The sequence below is a fragment of the Mus pahari genome, chromosome 13, assembly GCF_900095145.1.
Source record: "Mus pahari chromosome 13, PAHARI_EIJ_v1.1, whole genome shotgun sequence".
In the NCBI taxonomy this organism is placed as follows: domain Eukaryota; kingdom Metazoa; phylum Chordata; class Mammalia; order Rodentia; family Muridae; genus Mus; species Mus pahari.
This window is the reverse complement of record NC_034602.1, coordinates 63,120,994-63,139,564: the sequence shown is the minus strand read 5'-3', so window position 1 is coordinate 63,139,564 and position 18,571 is coordinate 63,120,994. Positions and strand designations below refer to the sequence as shown.

Sequence of the window (18,571 nt, the reverse complement as noted above, 5' to 3'; positions counted from 1 at the left end):
TCTCTCTCTCTCTCTCTCTCTCTCTCTCTCTCTGTCTGTCTCTCTGTAGGATTCTGGAGATCAAACTGAGGCCCTGGTGCTTACAAAGCAAACACATCACCAACTGATGTCCCCAGCCTTACTTTGATGCATCTTAATGTATCAGTCACACGGATACGGATACTTAAAGTTTCTAGCCCTGGCAGAGCATCTTGGAACTACATCTCTCCAACTCCCCATGCTCTGTGCCTCTCACAGTCTTTCTTCTTTTATTTTTTTTTTTTGGGGGGGGGAACTCTTATCTGTGATTCAAGGTCTGATTCAGGGATGTGTCTCCCTCATGAAGATTTCTCTGATCTGTCCCCTGGACCAGTGAACCTCTTCCTGGGTCCCACTGCTATATCCTACTCCACTATAGAAGTCCTTCATCCTTAGTTGTCTGGTTAACAGTTTTCTATATTTTACCAGTAGGGGCGGTATAAATGTTGGGTAATGAAGCTGGAAGGAAGAAGATGTAGGAGAGAGAACAGGTAGTGTAAGGGTTATTCAGCTGTTAATCCCTACTTATTATTCCTCCCAAGAAGCATATAATTTTGATTTAGAAGTGGACACTCAGTGTAACCTCCTTCCTTTCATGACAAAACATTTTATAAATCATGATGTTTACTACCATAATCTCCATAAGCCATGTAATCATCTTGGCAATCAAAATTGCCTGTAATGTAAAGTGATTGTCCCCCTTCTAGGCTAGTTAGGTGAATCTAGCTAATTAAAGCTAATCAAATTCTAACATTTTCCTAGGTCAATACCAGATATCATGCTGCTTTGTTTTGAGCTAGTGGTGGCCACACCAGGCATGCCTTCACCCGTTACCTGTTCAGTCCGGCACAGGTAGTAGGTGCTCAACAGAAGGTCACACAGATAGGAACAGCTAATGGTAGGTGTGCAAACTGCTTGTGGTAGATGGGCAGGTTCAAACTGTACTGAGAAGAATCATTTGAAATAACCAATACTGGATCCTTTTTGTCCGAAAAACAGGGCAGTCTGTGATAACGTGACCTACTGACCCCTTATCGAATTAGCAAGAGAAGCCTATTCTCTAGGAGACCGCTTAAAGGCTGGCATTTAGTAGAGTGGGGATTTCAGATGTGTTCAGTGATTTCATGAGAATAAAACTACATAATTTCTTGAAGCCATCCAAGTCAGTTGCTGTCTGGGTGTGTCGTGTAGTACCCATGCTCCACTCACCGGTGGGGAGGTGAGAGGAGCAGGCAGCGAGCGAACTGCTGCCCCGTGTGTCGTTGTCCTCAGAGCACTTTGGCAGTGGATGGTGCTGAGAGACTTTTTGGAGAATGGGCAGATATTCTACAATATGAGCTGAGAGTTAACTACACTGTGGAGCAAGCTAAGTGGGGATGAAGAGTTCATGTGCGCCTTAGCTGCGAGAGTCGGTAGGTGAAGAGAGTAGCCGTGTAGCCTGGAGTGAGCGCCTCCAGGAACCCTTTCTACTCTAGATGGTTTTCTTCCATCCATGGCATCCCCAGCTTCATTCACCTCTCGCTGGTTTCTTTCAACCTCTGTGCTGACAGGCAGATGCTAAACCCACCATCACGTTGTTGGTAGGGTTCATAGCTCTTTGATTAACAGTGGAGAACTTTGAACTGAATGGTGGATGCAGGTTGCTGTGTGCACTTGACCTTTGATAGGCGTCATGCAGATATCATGATTGTTGGGTTTCCAGAGCCCATTTCCTGTTTTGAGCCCACAGTGCCTATCACCCTAAGAACAGCCAGCGTTTTTGGTAGTAGCAGTTAAAGAAATGTGCCCAGGTCTCAGCTCTGTCCGTTGATTATAGACCCTTTCTGTATTCCCATGGAAAAGCGTTAAAGCTGTGTTTCTGACAATTTTGACCATTTAACATTTTGATAAGCATCGATTAAAATACTTTTAAAGTATTAACTTTTTGATAAACATTTTAAACCTTTTATTATGGCATATTTCAAACTTGAGAGTGGACAGAACAGTATAATAAACCCCTTTGTACACAGTAAGCAGAGCATAGCATACTCTCCTGCCTGTCCCCTGTCCTGGCCTCAAACTCTTAGGTCCTTGCCTTGTGGCCTACACATCATCTCTACTCCAGAACCTTCAGAATACAAGCTCTACAAGACACAGGGTCTCCAGTTTAAGCAAAGGCACAGCGCTAGCTCTGTATTCCTAAATATACCAACAGAACTTCCTTGACACCATCAAGTCTCCAGGCTGAGGAAGAAATTGCTTTAGGAATAACTTTATCTATAGAATGTGTCCAAGTGATAGGGTACGTTACAAAAAATACTGTAAGTTGAATTTTTTTTCAACACTAATTGAAAAGGATATTATTATAGGCATTAACAGTACAGGGGCTTACAGCCTCCGGAGGTTAGAGTCCATGATTATTATGGTGGGAAGCATGACAGCAGGCAGGTAGGCATGGTGCCAGGGCAGAAGTTGAGAGCTTACATCTGATCCACAAACACGAGGCAGGGGATGGTGTGAATTTTATAACCTCAAAGTCCACACTCTGCGACACATCTCTAACAAGGCCACACCTCCCGATCCTTCCTGTACAGTTCTACCCACTGGGGATGAAGCATTGAAATAGATGAGCCCGATGGGAGGCATTCTCATTCAAACCAACACAGCCAGTCTTACCATATGTTTAGGGGGGACCTGAACCCATGTCCTAGTGTGTGACAGTAAGCACTTCACTCACTAAGCCTTCTCCACAGACCCAGTAGTTTACTATTTTAAAGCTAGAGAACCGTGCAGATAACAAGAGCACAACGTAAGTCCCGGGACGGCTTATCTGAAGGGCAGGTTAAGGTTCTGCCTTTGCAGAACTCTGTCTGGCTTGGTTCAGTTTCAAATCGTTCATGTTTGCAGTCTACACTGAGCTGCATGCCCCTGTGTCTGTGTTCCCTTCGTGGAGGAACTTCCCAGGTATGGGCACTGTCGAGCCAAAGTTTTCAACAGGCTGTGAGCTTCCCATCTTGGACCTTTCTAGCAACCTAGCCCCGGGGCAACCCCAGGGTAACACAGTGGGGTAACAGAAGGGCTGTCGTTTATCATCAGATTAACTGCTGGCTGAGGTGGGAATGCTGATTGAGTCCCACAGGATTGTGCCTCATAGGCTGTGCATTTCATTTCCACACAAAAACCCCGGGGCTAGACTCCTCTCTCAGTTGCTAGTTACCTCTGGTGCTCACACAGTCCTCAAACACCAGGCACACGCTTAATCCAATGGGAGAGTTGAATCATGATTCTAATTATTCCTACTCTCACGAAGACATGAAGTGTTAGGAAGAAAAAAGAAACAGATCACATGGAGATAGACAGATAGACAGACAGACATCCCCATCACAGAAGCAAAATGCCACCTGTCAGTGTGAACTACAGAAACTGAATCCAGAGATGCCTGGGCCTGTCTTCTCTTGTGCTGCTGACCAGTGAGGTGTTCTGTACTGGTCAGCAGTGAGCACCATAGCTGAGGCAGGGGAGTGTCCTGACCGCAGTTACTATATCTGAGAGGATTTTAATGGGACTGTTAGGCGCAGTAACGCGTGTCTCTAGGAATTGTAATTGCCTGCGTTGGCACAGTCTTACATGACTATTATTCCATGATTTTAGGAATGGAAATGAAAGTTTTGCCTTGAGTTTTTCAACATCGTGGGTTTTTTTTCTGAATATTACCTTGATCTCACCTAATTGTCCAAGCAGCAATAGAAACCATATTTAAAACCATAATCCTTAAAAACCATAATCTTCATAACTAAGCCACTCTTACGTGTAACCACTAAGTTGTTAATATGAAGGCTTTTATTTTTCTTTAAAGAATGGCGGAACTTTGTCAGATGGAAAGCACCCATATTAGAAAGTTAGGTTTTGTCATTCTTCACTCTACTCTAGAATGTCATTCTTATTAAAGAGAAGCCATCAACCATCAAATAGGAAAAAAAAAAAAAACTTTGGTTTTATTTATTCTAGTTTTCCTGATCCTGGAAGAGTCCATATCAAATAATTTCCAGTGGACACAGGAACATGTCATAGCCACCCAGGACTTTCCTGCCTCTCCCTGATTAATGGCACCTGCCACACTTGGGACTTGTTCTCTGAATTCTGCACAGGTGGAAGAGGAAAAAGTTACCCTTTGGTGCTCATTTGAGACTTTTAGTAGACCATGTCCCTCATTTCTGTGGATGAGCAGGTGGGACCTCTGTGCCCTTCCCACAGGAACTTGACTTTTATGGCAAGCACTTTTTTCTCCTTAGCCTGAGAAAAGATCTGTTTATAAAGTTTCCAGGGCTGGCAAGTTGTGTTTGTTTTGACCTCCGTCGTGATGCTTTGGTGCCCCCCCCCCACTTTCTGGAGGACATAGAACCAGTAGTCTGAATGTGGCTGGATGAAGGACGATCAAGGCAGGGTCGCAGGCTACAATCTGGATGCAGATTGCCATGGAGAAGTGCAGCGGATGTGGCACAAGCTATGGTGCCTTTTATATATTGAGGACTGCAAGATCTATGAATTGTAGATTTTGTCTTTTTGGTTGGGCAACCATATTTTATTCTCTTGCTATAATATTTCCTATACTTAGTTATATATTTTTAGTTTATTTTTTAGTCTGTGTTGTCTAGATGCCTCTGTTGAGGGCATGCTGTGTCAGCTCCTGTCTTGGATCTGTCTGTTTTAGCCCATTAACAGGGTACTGAGGCTGGTGGGATATGAAACTGTAGTGGTGCTGAATGCCTAATGGTAGCGTAGTGGTGAGTGTGCCGACAGGCTCCTCATAGCGAGAACTGAGAGAAAAGATAGGAGGGTATACGTGGTCCCCAGTCAATGGGGTGCTCATCCAGGGGATTACTTACAGAGAGGGATTTGGCTCCAACAGATGGCCATTTGGTCACATACACCCAAATATTGTCGTAGCTTGTCAAAAAACCCTCACCCACAAAGAGCACAGAGACTGCCATCGTTGTAAAACACATGAGGATTTTACTCATCCAACATGTTGGGGACCCCCCTCTCAGCACACAGGCTGGAGGAGAGACCCAGAACAAAGAAAGAACACACTTTTTATACCTTTGTAAGGGCCAGATATAGGCACCAGGATAGTTTGGCTTATTTTCATCGGTGTAGCCAATAACCTTTTTAGACATTGGTTAGTTTGTATAGGGTGACTCTTATTTTGTCTGTCCTTGTGGTTTTTTAGAGTGAGTTGGGGAAGGGGGATAGTTAATTTTGTTTTTGACCATTAAAACTATGTTTCTATATTTGTTTAGTCAGCCAGCTTTTTATCTGGCTCTGTCCTTGGTCTGCTAGTACAGTTTGGAAAGTCCTTTTGAAGGGGGAAGGTACGGGGTAGTCTTGAATTTATTTTGGATATTACAATATGTTGTCAACTTTGCCCCCCTTTGTTCATATTTGTTTAAATTCTGCTTGTTAATTTGTGTCTCATAACCGCACAAGAGCTATAACTATAACACATGTATCTTCCGGGTTATGTCTTCCCATAGCTAAGCGATATCAAATTAATTAAACGTGTATAGTATTGAAGAACTCAGGACTGGGTTCAAATTCTGGACTGATTGTGACTGAGTATTCTCCATGGCTTGGTCTCTTCCTGTGTGAAGTGGAGCAGCAAGGATTCTCATGTTATAGTGCTGCAGGGGCTTCCTGCAGGTGATGTGTGCACCAGACTAACGTAGTAGCTCACCCATAGTGAGTGAGCGTTAGCAGGGAGTGCAGTGGAACCACGTTTCTATAACTGCCCATAACTGTTCAAGCTTGAGAAATCTGGTGATGGATTAAAGTATTTTTAGGTAAAAGTGTTTTAAGAGCCAGGCAGTGGTGGCGCATGCCTTTAATCCCAGCACTTGGGAGGCAGAGGCAGGCAGATTTCTGAGTTTGAGGCCAGCCTGGTCTACAGAGTGAGTTCCAGGTCAGCCAGAGCTATGCAGAAAAACCCTGTCTTGAAAACAACCAAGAAAATAAAAAGAAAAGAAGTCTTTTGAGAGACTTGGGCTCACTTTTGGCTCAGCATCTTGTGATATTCTAACCAGCCTCATAACCTCTCACAGCTCAGTTTCCTGGCAGCTTCCCAAAGTCCCTGTGAAAGATGATTTACTGGTAAGGTAAAAGTCTATGTGTATGCACATATGTACGCAGGGGAGTTATTATATATTATGTATATATGATTGATTATAGGAACAGGCTTTGTGACTAAGGAGTTGAGAAGTCCCACGCTTTGCATCTGCAATCTAGAGATTCCAAAGCCAGTGATAATTCAGGTTAGGTCGAATGGCTGAGAGTTATAGAAACCAGTGGTGGACTCTTACATCTGTAGCAGAAAGATTGAGACCTGTGGGGGAGTAAGCTGTGCCAGTAGTCCCCAAAGTTAAGAAGCCAGCGCTCTGCTGTCCCTGGGCCGAGCAGATGGGTTTCCAACTCAAGAACTGAGTTCACCCTACTGTTGCTTGTGGGAATGCCAGACAAGAGCAGCTTAAGGAAGGAAAGTGTATTTGCTTGCACACACCCATCCACCATGGTGGTAGGAACTTGAGGCTGCTGGGCACATTGCATCAACAGCTTCGAGGCGTTTTTGTTTCATGGATCTCTTAGGCACAGTAATTAAAACAAGGTAACTTTGGCTCTTCTGCCAAGTTACACCTTATGCCAAGTTACGCCGTGTCTACTCCCGTATGCACCATGAAAGAACAGAAATATGTATCTATACAGAAGGTGGCCCTGAGCACTTCCAGGTCCTTCCAAACAACATAGTTGCTAGTTCAGTAGTTGCTCAAACCCTTCCCAGCATTTGGCATGCTCTGGCCTGATTGTCCTTCGGTTTTCCCTGTCATAGCTTATGGAGACACTCACACCCCAAACCATTTATCACGGTTCATGCACAAGGCTGTGTCCTGACTTCCCAGTGCCACAGTAACAGCTAATCATTATTTTTGTTTGGTTGGTTTTTTTTGTTTTTCGAGACAGGGTTTCTCTGTGTAGCCCTGGCTGTCCTGGAACTCACTTTGTAGACCAGGCTGGCCTCAAACTCAGAAATCCACCTGCCTCTGCCTCCCGAGTGCTGGGATTAAAGGCGTGCACCACCACACCCGGTCAGCTAATAATTATTAACTGCAGGGTGAAGAACGGGGGCTGTCTGGGAGGCCAATAGGGCTGTACTTCAGGTGAGATGTAATAAGGTTCTGATGGAGGCGTGTAGCAATGATGTCCAGGGTGAGCCAGGCACAGAGCTTTGGAGGAAAACTAGGAACACTGGGATATGGTGGGAAAAGTGGTAAATGGTTTAGAGGACGGTGTGACCCCAACAATAATTACTTTTTCAAAAATATGCCTTGTGATTGATCTATATCTATCATCTATCTATCTATCTATCTATCTATCTATCTATCTATCTATCTATCTATCTATCTATCTGTCTGTCTTTCATCTATCTATCTACACTACTTGCTACCCATTGAGACTTGCTCAGGAGAGACCCCAATTCCTCAGCCTTACATGTGAGCATTGCCTAATCTGGCCTCAAACATCCTTTCTTTGTGTCATTTCCTATACTCCTGATCCACCCCTGGGTTCAGCCACTGTGCTTTGGTTTCAGTTCCCCAAGTACTCTCAGAGCTCTGTTTTTTTGCAGCCTGGAATCTTCCTTGCTTTCTCTACAGAGAAACTGTTAATTATCCTTTGAAAACCAGGTCCGTGTGTTACTTAAAAGCCCAGCTTCTCCTCCGTCCACTTCCGGGCTTTCTCATTCCCCGATTAGGAACCATCCTCTTCTTCCACCCACAGCATTCCTGCGATGACAGTTTCTACAGACCCTCCGCCCTCTCCCCCAGCCTGGAGACTTCAACACTGGCTGAATAAGGCAATGATGGGACAACACAAATGTGTGCATGAGGGTGTCTGCAGAGGCCACAGAGGATTCTGGTCTTCTTGGAGCTGGAGTTTCAGGCTGCTGGAAGCTGCCCTCTGTGGGTGGTGGGAACCAGCAAGCAGCCTTAGCTGCTGAGCCACTTCTCCAGCCCTTCAAACTTCCAGCTGTGCCACAGGATAGAGAAAAAAAATGGGAATAATTGAGGGATCCTGGAAAGAGAAGGAAGCTCCTCATTTTGGAGTCATTTCCTGCTGGCTGAGAGTCCAAGAAATTTCAGCACAAAGGATAAAATCAAGATAGCTTGCAGGGATAATCTCCCCCTAAGGGCCATCCATGCAGGGGTGTTCGAAACACAGATGAACGTGGCTTCCTTAGAGTCAGATGTCTTTGACCTTGATCTTAACTTCATTAGTACCCTTCTCTCATTCCTAAAACCATTTCACTGATAAAAGCAATTTCAGTAAGAGAATTACATAGAACAGCTCATTTGATATTTTCTTAACTGGGTGCCGGGATTAAAGGTGTGCACCACCACTGCTAGGCTTTAGACCTTTGTTTTAACTTTAAACCCTGTAAAACACGTCCTTTGAGCAGTGTAACTAAGCCACAAAGTCTGGTGAGAGGGCAATCTGGCTGCGACATCTGTGCCACCTGCCGCGGGTGATCTGCCTTATCTGTCTGTCTGGGTGTCTGTCTCCTTCTTCCCTGACCGGTCCACTTGCCTTAGGCTCTTCAAAAAGCTGCATCCCATGGGAAGGAGGACAGACTAGCAGAGGGCTGCTCTTCACCAAGGGTATTGGAGTATCTGCTGCCCACTAGAAACGCAAGGGAAACCCTCTGAAGAGACTCACTCTGGAGTGCTCGCCCTCCTGCTCCTCCCCAGCTCCTCAGCTCAAAGCGTTAAGTTCTCATCTCTTAAGCTCATATTAACTCCACTTTGCAAACTCTGTCCACCTTGCTTCACCCAGACTCATCCTGAAATTCTTTCCCGTGGATTCGCGGCATTACCCGAGTGAAGGTCCTTAGGCCCTCACAGTGGCTCTGTTGACCACTGTCTCTCTACAACCACCGACGATGCTACTGGAAGACCTTTGGAGCCGAAAGTTCAAATACTAGTTAGCACATTCGGGAATTTTTGTAGAGGGTGTGTATCAGGTAGTCCAGAGTCGAAGTCATCCCGTTTCCCTGGAGATGATGACCTAACGCTGACACTGGCCCGTGGTGGCCACGGCTGAAGTGATTTGAGGTAGACATTTTGGTGACAGGCCACGCCTTCCTGCTGCAGGACCAGTGAGAATAGTCCCCCAAGGGCTGAGCAAAGACGGGGTAAATGCCGCCCTGGCCTAAAGCCGTTGCCTCTGGGGGGTGAGGGGATGAGGTCTCACAGGGTTTCTGTGCTGTTTTTCAGCTTTCTACAATGAACACATGTGACTTGGTAATAGAAGGATGCTGCTCTTGCAATTTCTTCTACCTACTAGTGAGTGCAGGCCAGAGGAGCACGGTGGGAAACCCCGCCTGACCAGACATCAGGTACCAGGTTATTTATAGGCCCCTGGTCACCCTTCCATCCTGCCTTAAGATGTCCTCAGTCACTCTGGTCTGCATTTGAGTTTTTATTTAGCAAATAATTCTGAGTCTGTTTCTTTGAGCCGGACATCCTTTTAAGCACTTCTGCAGTGTTAGCTCATTGAACCCTCATACCACACCTATGGGATTGATACTGTTATTAGTCCCATTTTTCAGATGGAGAGTGATGTAGGAATGTGATTTTTCCTTGCCTGGACTGTTTATTCTGCTGGGGTCTCTCTGCCTCTGCCATCCCACCTCTGACACAGAAGCCACAGTTCTGAACATCTTTTTGTCATTAGTGTTTTGAGACAGTTTCTCTGTGTCACCCCGACTGTCCTGGCATTCACTCTGTAGACCAGGCTGACCTTGAACTCACAGAAGTCTGCCTGCCTCTGTCTTCAAAGTGATGGGATCAATGGTGTGTGCCACCACTGCCCTCCTTTTGTCTTGTGATTTTTTTTTCTCTTGATGCCATTATACACACAAGGCAGACAGTGGATTGAGAAACCAAGGGGAAAGGAGAGAAGCAACATCGGGATGGCCCACAGGCAAAGCCGCCATAGAACAGTATCGATGCTCTTTTGGTCAGAAGGCAAGGCAAGTTAGCAAGTCCGCCAAGCTTGGTCACTGCTGACCTTTTTTCAAGGTTGCCTCGAGCCGACTGCGTGGGTTGAAGGTTGCGAGTGGTTAGGAGAGTGGGTGGGAAGGAAGTGTAGGCTGAACATTCAGCTCTTCTCTCAGGAAGGAAGGAGAGGGCTGAAGGCAGTAGGCTAGCCCACAGGCAGGGACTTGATTTAGATGTCTAAGCAGAAGCAAATACTTGGAAGAGAGCATCTCCGAGACTTGTCTCTCTTTGTAGCCCTGGCTGTCCTGTAACTAGCTATGTAGACCAGGTTGACCTTGAATTTGAACCAGGCCTGGAGAACTTCCATGCTACACATCCGAACTGTTCAGCCTGGGACTTGACCCCATAGTCATTCCACCCCTTGCAGCTGAGGCATCCCAGGGACCAGAGGGCTTCAGTAGCAGTAGAGGCCCTCAGGGATGTCTTCAGCGTGTGTGAGCTATGGTCTCACTATCCACATAATGAGGAGAACAGGCCTACCTCATGGGATGCTGTGATCACAGAGCTTAAATGTCAGCCGCTGTCTTACAGCCTGTGTCCTTTTTATCTTGTCTTAGACATAGGGTTAAAGGAAGAGATAATGCTAAGATCTTAGAGTGCCGCTGAGATGCAAGAGGTAGATGCCCAAATCCTGCACTTGGAGTGGCTGTGGGCCTTTCTGTAAAGCACTTAGAACTTATCCTCCTAGGGAATAGCAAGAGGATGGTGGGGTGGGGGTGGAGATTCATGTGACAGGGCTGGTGGCCTCTGGAACAGACACAAAAGACTGGAGAGCAGCAGTGAGGGCCCAGCTAAGTGTGGGCAGGATAGGCCATCTGCAGCCCACTTACAAGGGACCAAGGACAGAACTAAAGATGGATTAGAGTATCTGGAGGTAGAGGAGAGGGAAGGAGAGAAGGAGAAAAGGAGAGGGAAGAAGGAAGGGTAGGAGGGAGGGGATGAATAATGAACAACTGACTGAGAATATATATGAGAACATACACACACAGACACATACACATACACACACATACACACACATACGCACACATATGCACACACACATATACACATACACACATACACACATGCACACACATACACACACATGCACACACATACACACACATGCACACACATACACACACATGCACACACATACGCACACATACACATACACACATACACACATATACACACACACACATACACACATACACACACATACACACACATATACACACACATACACACACATACCCACATACACACACACATATACACACATACACACACATACACACATGCACACACATACACACATACATACACATACACATGCACACACATACACACACACACACACACACACACACACACACTAGTAGCAGGGAAATGAGGCTAGTGGGGGTGAAGCTGCTGATGGACATGAGCAAGGGCAGGTTTGATGTGTCATCCCCCATCCCCTCCTGCTCCCCACCCTGAGATGGGTCTCACCATGTAACCCTGTCTATCCTAGAACTTACTAAGTAGACCAGGTTGGCCTAGAACTCACAGAGATCTGCCTGCCTCTGCATCCTGAGTACTGGAGGTAAAGTCATACTACACTATGCTTGCATTACGGAGTCTTATGTTTAAAGATGTCATGCATGTTCTTGGGCACTGTTGTGGGCAGTCCACCTCCCATCAGTTATCCCGAACTCCCTGATCCCAAGGAAGGCATCTCCATACAGGAGGAACACAGGAGGAAGTACACTTGGCTGGAGTGCGTGTCAGTGACCCAGTAACTGGAGCTCTGTGTGTTTGTTTTGTTTGTTTGTTTGTTTGTTTGTTTCGTTTTTTTTATGAACACTATTGTCAAGAGGTGTTTCTAGAGGAAAAGGTAGCAATGAAAGGGAGTTAATGTCCCTGTTTCAGAGGTTTGTGTGTTGAAGAAAGGACAGATGCGGGGGCCAGCCCCAGCGTGGGGGTTCTTCCTTGTAAGCTCTCCTTGAGGCAGCAGAGGGGGAAGAGTGTCAGCGGAGGGTAAAACTTTGTCTTATGAGATATTTAGGGTTGCTGTATAATAAAAAGTTTACTTATCTAAGTCTAAGTTACACTGCTACTGTAGCTGACCTGCCTTCTGTGATCCTCTGAGGCCAGAGATTGCAGTCTCAGACACTTGGCGTCTCATCCTAAAACAGCAGGAGATTAAGTAAAGGGTTCATTGCTAGAAGCTTTGTCCTATTGTCCAGATGCCTCTTGCTTGTCAGGCTAGGGGGAAGTTTGGATCAGTAAACTTCTATTGAACCAGAAGAGAATAACACTCACAGAAGGAAAAACTTTTGCATAAGTGAATATGCACAATCTCATATAAGTTCATATACAGATTCTTGCATGCTCATTTATACATTTTTATTCTAACCAGTTGGGTCCACCTTGCATGCATTCTCACAATTACATACTTACACACACACACACACACACACACACACATACATTCTCACAATTACATACTTACACACACATCCATACTTACATATGCATATGGAGCAAAAGACCAAGCACTGGTGCAGAAGAACTCACTCATTCTGGATGAAAAATGAGTTTCATAGAGAAATAAAAAGCTTCTAGCCTTTTAATGTTAAATGAATTAAACCCATGTTTGTAAGAAAAAAGCTTTGTTCCTTTTCATAAGACTAAGCCTGCCTTGTCCTTACCATGGGACCTGCTCTGTCCTATGGTAAGGAGAAGCCTGCCTGCTCCTTCTGCTCTCTGGAGCTGCTTCTTTTTTCTTCTTTCCCTCTGCATTATTCACATATTTATTTTTTATGTTACCTTATTATTACCAAGTTATTCCACTCTGCATTCTCCTTCTAATCTTGCTCGCTCCTCCTGCTCTGAAGTCACAACAATGCTCTTACCCTCAATGCCTTTTCTCTGAAAGCTATGCCTGTACTTCTAAGTTCTTGAGTTCAGTTCTGTCTAAAAAGAGTTCTGTCTAAAAAACTTCCCCTCAGCTTAGTTCCCTCTCACCTCAGCTCTCCTTAGTTCAGTTCTCACCTCAGTTCTGATTCTTCTCTTTGTCCTTAGCACTTAAACATCTTTCAGTATGCGTGATCACATGTTAAAGAGTTCATCAAAAGTTCACACAGAAAATCAAGTCATAAGTTGAAATAGAAGTTTACAACAGAGAATGTTTGCATGCATATCCATTAGGAGTAATTATCTAGCTAACCATCCATCACCTGCCTCAGATCCACAGGTTCACTGATGATTTAAAACCATAACTAAGTTATTAGTGAAGTTTTGTATAGATAAACCCAGTCAATATTTTATCTTCTGTCCTAGCACCTATAATAAATCATTAGTTCCCTTTTTATGACCTTTGTTTTACAACCTCTTGGAATGTGCTCTGAGTAGGAGAAAGTCTGGTGACCATCTAAGAGCAATTAACTGGTGACACTTGGGAGACTGGCAGAGTTCTCATTGTAGTTTTGACTATCAGAAAAGGACCTAATAGCAGTCCCACTATAAAAGAGCTTAATAATCACAGATATAATTTTAGGAATTTTTATAGGATCATCATTAAGACTTAAGAAGTCATCTATTTGTCTATATAGCATCACTACAAGACAGTACATCTTCGTGGATCTGCAGAGATCTGCTCCAAAGCGGTGTACTATTACTTAGAGATTGATATATATGTTTAATAATAACAGGAAAAACATATTAATAGCAGGAATCTTTCCTAAAATGAATCCCTTTCAGCCTTGCTTAATAAGGGCGAATGTTTTGCAGATTATATGATAATCTGAAGCAGGCCATCTCAGGACGATTACCTGATAGTTTTTAGCTTGTCCCATTATGGCTCCTGACAGACAGAGCAAGTTCACCATTAGAAATGAAAGGATCAAATGACTTCCATTATAGTCATCACAAGGTTAGTATTTTTGAACAATTTTAAAAGTTAAGGGAAATGTGATTTATATAATTATTAAAGAAATCATACTGTATCTATTGGTGTGTGCAAGTGTGTGTGTGTGTGTGTGCACGTGCACGTAGGTCTGAGCATAGCCTTGTTCTCAATAACTGTCCACTTCTCCCCATTTCACCGTGACCACTGGGATCCCTCCTTGGCATTGGAATGTCAAACATCTCCCTGTGCCTGGCTGTTTTGACGTGGTTTCTGGGGCATCAAACTCAAGTCCTTACACTTGTAAGGCAAGCACTTTACTAACTGGGTCATCTTTGAGTAATCTTGCCTGCTCTAAGTTGTAATCTTCTGAGTCAGTAATTTTTATCCTCAACTATAGTCGGCCATTAAATAGTTTTCTTACGCCCTGTGCTCGTGACACACCTCCTCTTTTTTTCTCTTCTCACAGAAGAAATACAGAAAGGGCGTCATTGATATTTCAAAAATCAAGTGTGTGGAAATAGTGAAGAACGATGATGGTATCATTCCCTGTCAAAATAAATTTCCATTCCAGGTGAGTTGGCTGCAAACGTAACAGGGTTTCTGACTCTTACAGGTTTTCATGGGACAGGCATAACATGAACTGGAGTTTGTAGAAGGAAGGAAGACTGATACCCTAGAATCATCCTAGATATCAAACTGCCTGAGATGCAAATTAGATGTTTATTATTCTGATAAAAGGAAGTATTTCTAGAAATTCTTGAACAAATCCAAAAATGGCCCATGTTACTAAGGTAATAGAGCTAAATCTGCTGTGTCAACAGGGATCCTGGCTGCTATACAGTTTAAGCCAGGCAGCATCTGTTACATGTTTAGACCAAATTAGGGAGTCAAGAAATTATTACACTAAACAGATTATTATTATAACAACACTGTAAGTTTTGGGATGGTCCAAGCACAAGCTTTTCTTTCCAGATAGAAAATGACAATTCCTGCCAGTGGTGTTCCTGGTTATCTAAAATTCACTATTCAATTGTTCAGTGCAGAGCCGGCTGCACAGACAAACCTGAGTAAGGTGTGGAAACCAGGTAGCAAATATGAAACCACCTCTCCAAGTGTCCATCAGCACGGTGTCTCCAGTATCTCACATTCCATCTCATAATATGGCATTTCTAGATATATCTTCGAAGTAGGCTCATGTTTGACACATATTTTATCTTGGGTAGTCCCACCAAAGTGTGGGAAGGGTTTAACCTGACAAACTGGGCCAGGATCAGCTGTGACCAGTGAGATAGTGGTTTTTGTTTTCCATTGTGATGGGTATTGACTGGGTAGAGGGAGGTTTATAATGGTTTATAATGGAACACATTATATCAGTCAGGCAGGTCTGCCTTGTGACTAACAATTAGGGACAAAGTCTCTGAGCAGTGATAGGATCATAGGTTAATTTTTCAAGGCTCATTATTAATATAAAATTACAAAATAAGACTAATCATTCACTAGGAACCACCTTTGAAAGATGCCTGATGCGTGAAAGCCTGGGCTTAAGAGTTGAAATCCTTCCTTTTTGCATTACCTACAGAATGGTAATGAACAGTTAGGTGGGACACGGCCAGGGGACACTATTCTTAGTACCTGCTGTATGAATGGGGCCTGCTGAAGTTATACAGGAATGTAAGATAGCATGGGGAGAATTCTGGAATTTTGGTTTCTTTAAGAAATACCAACATTATAAGAATATGTTTTTATCTTAATCCCAGGTGTGGGGATATGAGGCTGCTTTGAAGCAGCTGACTATGATTTGCCTCGTGCTTTAGCAGAGGTGTAGTTTTGCCAGCTGCAGACAGTTCCTGTGACTGTGTGATGTTTGGAATTCTGGGAGCTTTTCAGAGGGTCTATAAAGGTTAGAGCCCTGATGGGTGAAGTTGTTGGTTGTTCAGGGGGTTGTTCGCTGTTTGTTAGTAATTGTGCTCAAAGAAAAAAGAACAAGGAAATTAGATGAAAACGTCTCTAATTCTCTTTCTCTCTGCTCTCTCCTTTCTCTCCCATCTAGTGTTAGGGGGTGAAACCGGGTGGCGGGGATAAAGGATGGGATAAAGAAGAACGCACAGAGCAGCCAAGGCCAGCTACAGTAGGGTCTTGGCTTGGCCCCGATGGTGAGGTTGAGTTAATAGCCTGGAAATGAAAGACTCAGTCTGTTAAGGCCAGCTCTTGCATCTGTTAACGGGGCAAAGGAAATGACAGAAGTGATACTGAAATGAATCCAAAACATTATTTCGAAAAAATAGTGGATTCGAATAAGCCCTATGGTACTAAGTTTATCCACAGAACTTCAGTCAGTTAAGTTGAAATAAACGCTAAGATCAATGAAGCATCCTGATGGCTGTTGGTACCAGTTTTCCTCTGTGAAGATATAATCCCGGGTCTAGGCAGTCAGTAAATTCCTTGAGGATCTGAGTTATATCTCAGTAGCCATAGAAAATGAGCCAGGTGTGGTGGTGTGTGCATGTAATTTCAGCACAGGGAGGAGGAGGAGGAAGCAGCCTAAGCTACTTGGTATGTTCTAGCCCAGTGAGAGATTTTATCTAAATAAATTAAGTAGATGCTGCCTGAGAGACAACACCCAAGGATGCCCTCTGGCCTTTGCATGCATGTAGGCACACACACAATACACTTTCCATAATCCTTTGTAAAACATACATCCAACTTGATGAAATTAAGAAATAAATGTGCTTTTGAAATCCGGTGTCTTTGGACACTAGATTTCAGAAGTACTGGGTTTGAATACAGCCATCCGAGAATAATTTATTGATGCCTGCAGTACCGGGGATGCTGATACGTGGAAGTGCTGTGTCTAAGTATCATCCCTGCTTTCATCTTTTGTTTTGTTCTAGGTTGTTCATGATGCTAACACACTTTATATTTTTGCACCTAGTCCACAAAGCAGGGACCGATGGGTGAAGAAGTTAAAAGAAGGTAAAAACTGGTGTATTTTATGTAATTTTAGGATATCGCACACAAATAGCAACCCAGAAGCATTGCTAACATAGCTCTTGCATTTGTAATAAATTATAATGAGTATCCCTCCAAGGACGGTCAGCCCTTGTAAGTGATAACACATTGAAGACAGCTTCCCTTTTTAAACATCTAATTTCTTACTAGTTGAGTGTTTTTTCCTAATAAAAGCACCTTCTATTTATTGCACAGTGTGGTTGGAGGTGATAAAACATGGGCTTTTATGATAGCCAGATTTGTATTTCCTAAGAAATTGCCTGTGTCAAACACTTGGTGTGGATGGAGTCACATATTCCTGACAAAGTACTTAAATGGACAGTTTGTCTTGCACGATACTCCTTACTTTGATGGAACACAGTGGTAGTGGGCATCAATCAACCATGGAATAGCAGTGATTCACTTCTCTTCACATGGGTGTTTCAAAAAAAAAAAAGAAAGAAAGAAAGAAAGAAAGAAAGAAAGAAAGAAAGAAAGAAAGAAAGAAAGAAAGAAAGAGAAAGAAAGAAAAAAAGGAGGGAGGAAGAGGGGACAGAGAGAGAACCATCTAGCTGTTCTGAATATTGATTATGTGATATCACAATGGCATTCTCATAACAAGCATGTTGGTCAAGGAAGAAATGATGATCGACAGTTACTTACCAACAGTTTCAGTTTGTTTTATTCCACTAACCACTCATGTGTCTGTGCATTGCAGAAATAAAGAACAACAATAATATCATGATTAAATACCATCCTAAATTTTGGGCAGACGGAAGTTACCAGTGTTGTAGACAAACAGAAAAACTAGCCCCGGGATGTGAAAAGTACAATCTTTTTGAGAGTAGTAAGTATTCGTCTGACTCTTTAGCAGTGATGTACGCAGCATGAGTGGACTGTTGGTGTTGGGAGACGTGACGGGATTTTGATGCTGATGGAGTGGAGCACACTACAGGGCAGATACAGTCTCTGAGAGTGATGGCGTTTATGTAGCAGTGGGACCTTGCAGAGGCGAGGCCTCTTTGGGGAGCTTAATTACAACAGTGAGGTCTGTTAAAACGAATCTGTTTTAAGTGTGGACCATAGGTGGCAGTGCATGCCTGTAATCTCAGGCTCAGATGCATCCCCTATAAATCCTTACTGTAATATATAAAATCCTTATGTAATCCCAGGACCCCTATAAACCCTTACTGTGAGAGTTATGAGTGAAAACCACAGAGACCAAAAGCTACTAGTACAGAGGAGGATGGGATGTTCTATGCTGTCACCCTGCATTGTGACTACCATGTGTGTTGCACCAATGCAACTTCTGGGGAGGGAGATAGTGGCCATTCCTCAGGGCTGTTGCCTTGAGCAAGAACAGCTCTGATTCCAAGTTCCTCCACTCTGAATCTTCCTGGGTAGTCATGCTGGCATTCACCTAGCACCTAAACAAGAGAGACCCAGGCTTCCAGACTGCTGTTATTACATACCTGGGTAAAGGCCAGCCTGACTTACTGTAGGCGTGGCTGAGAAGTTACAGCTAGTTAAAGGTACAGAGGCAAGCAGCTGACCCAGATCTGGCAGGCACGATTCTGCTGGTGGCTATAGAGGTTGTTCCAAC

General features: G+C 43.9%; 1 protein-coding gene across 2 annotated transcripts in view; it reads left to right on the top strand.

The window, feature by feature from the left end:
* Tec (tec protein tyrosine kinase) overlaps window positions 1–18,571 on the top strand; it is a 109,067-nt gene that overhangs the window by 61,186 nt on the left and 29,310 nt on the right. For both annotated transcript variants that reach the window (XM_029545250.1, XM_029545251.1), the window contains exons 4-6: window positions 14,447–14,551; window positions 16,872–16,953; window positions 17,687–17,815. In XM_029545250.1, the coding sequence (XP_029401110.1) occupies window positions 14,447–14,551; window positions 16,872–16,953; window positions 17,687–17,815 (316 nt within the window). The remainder of the gene's footprint in view (window positions 1–14,446; window positions 14,552–16,871; window positions 16,954–17,686; window positions 17,816–18,571) is intronic.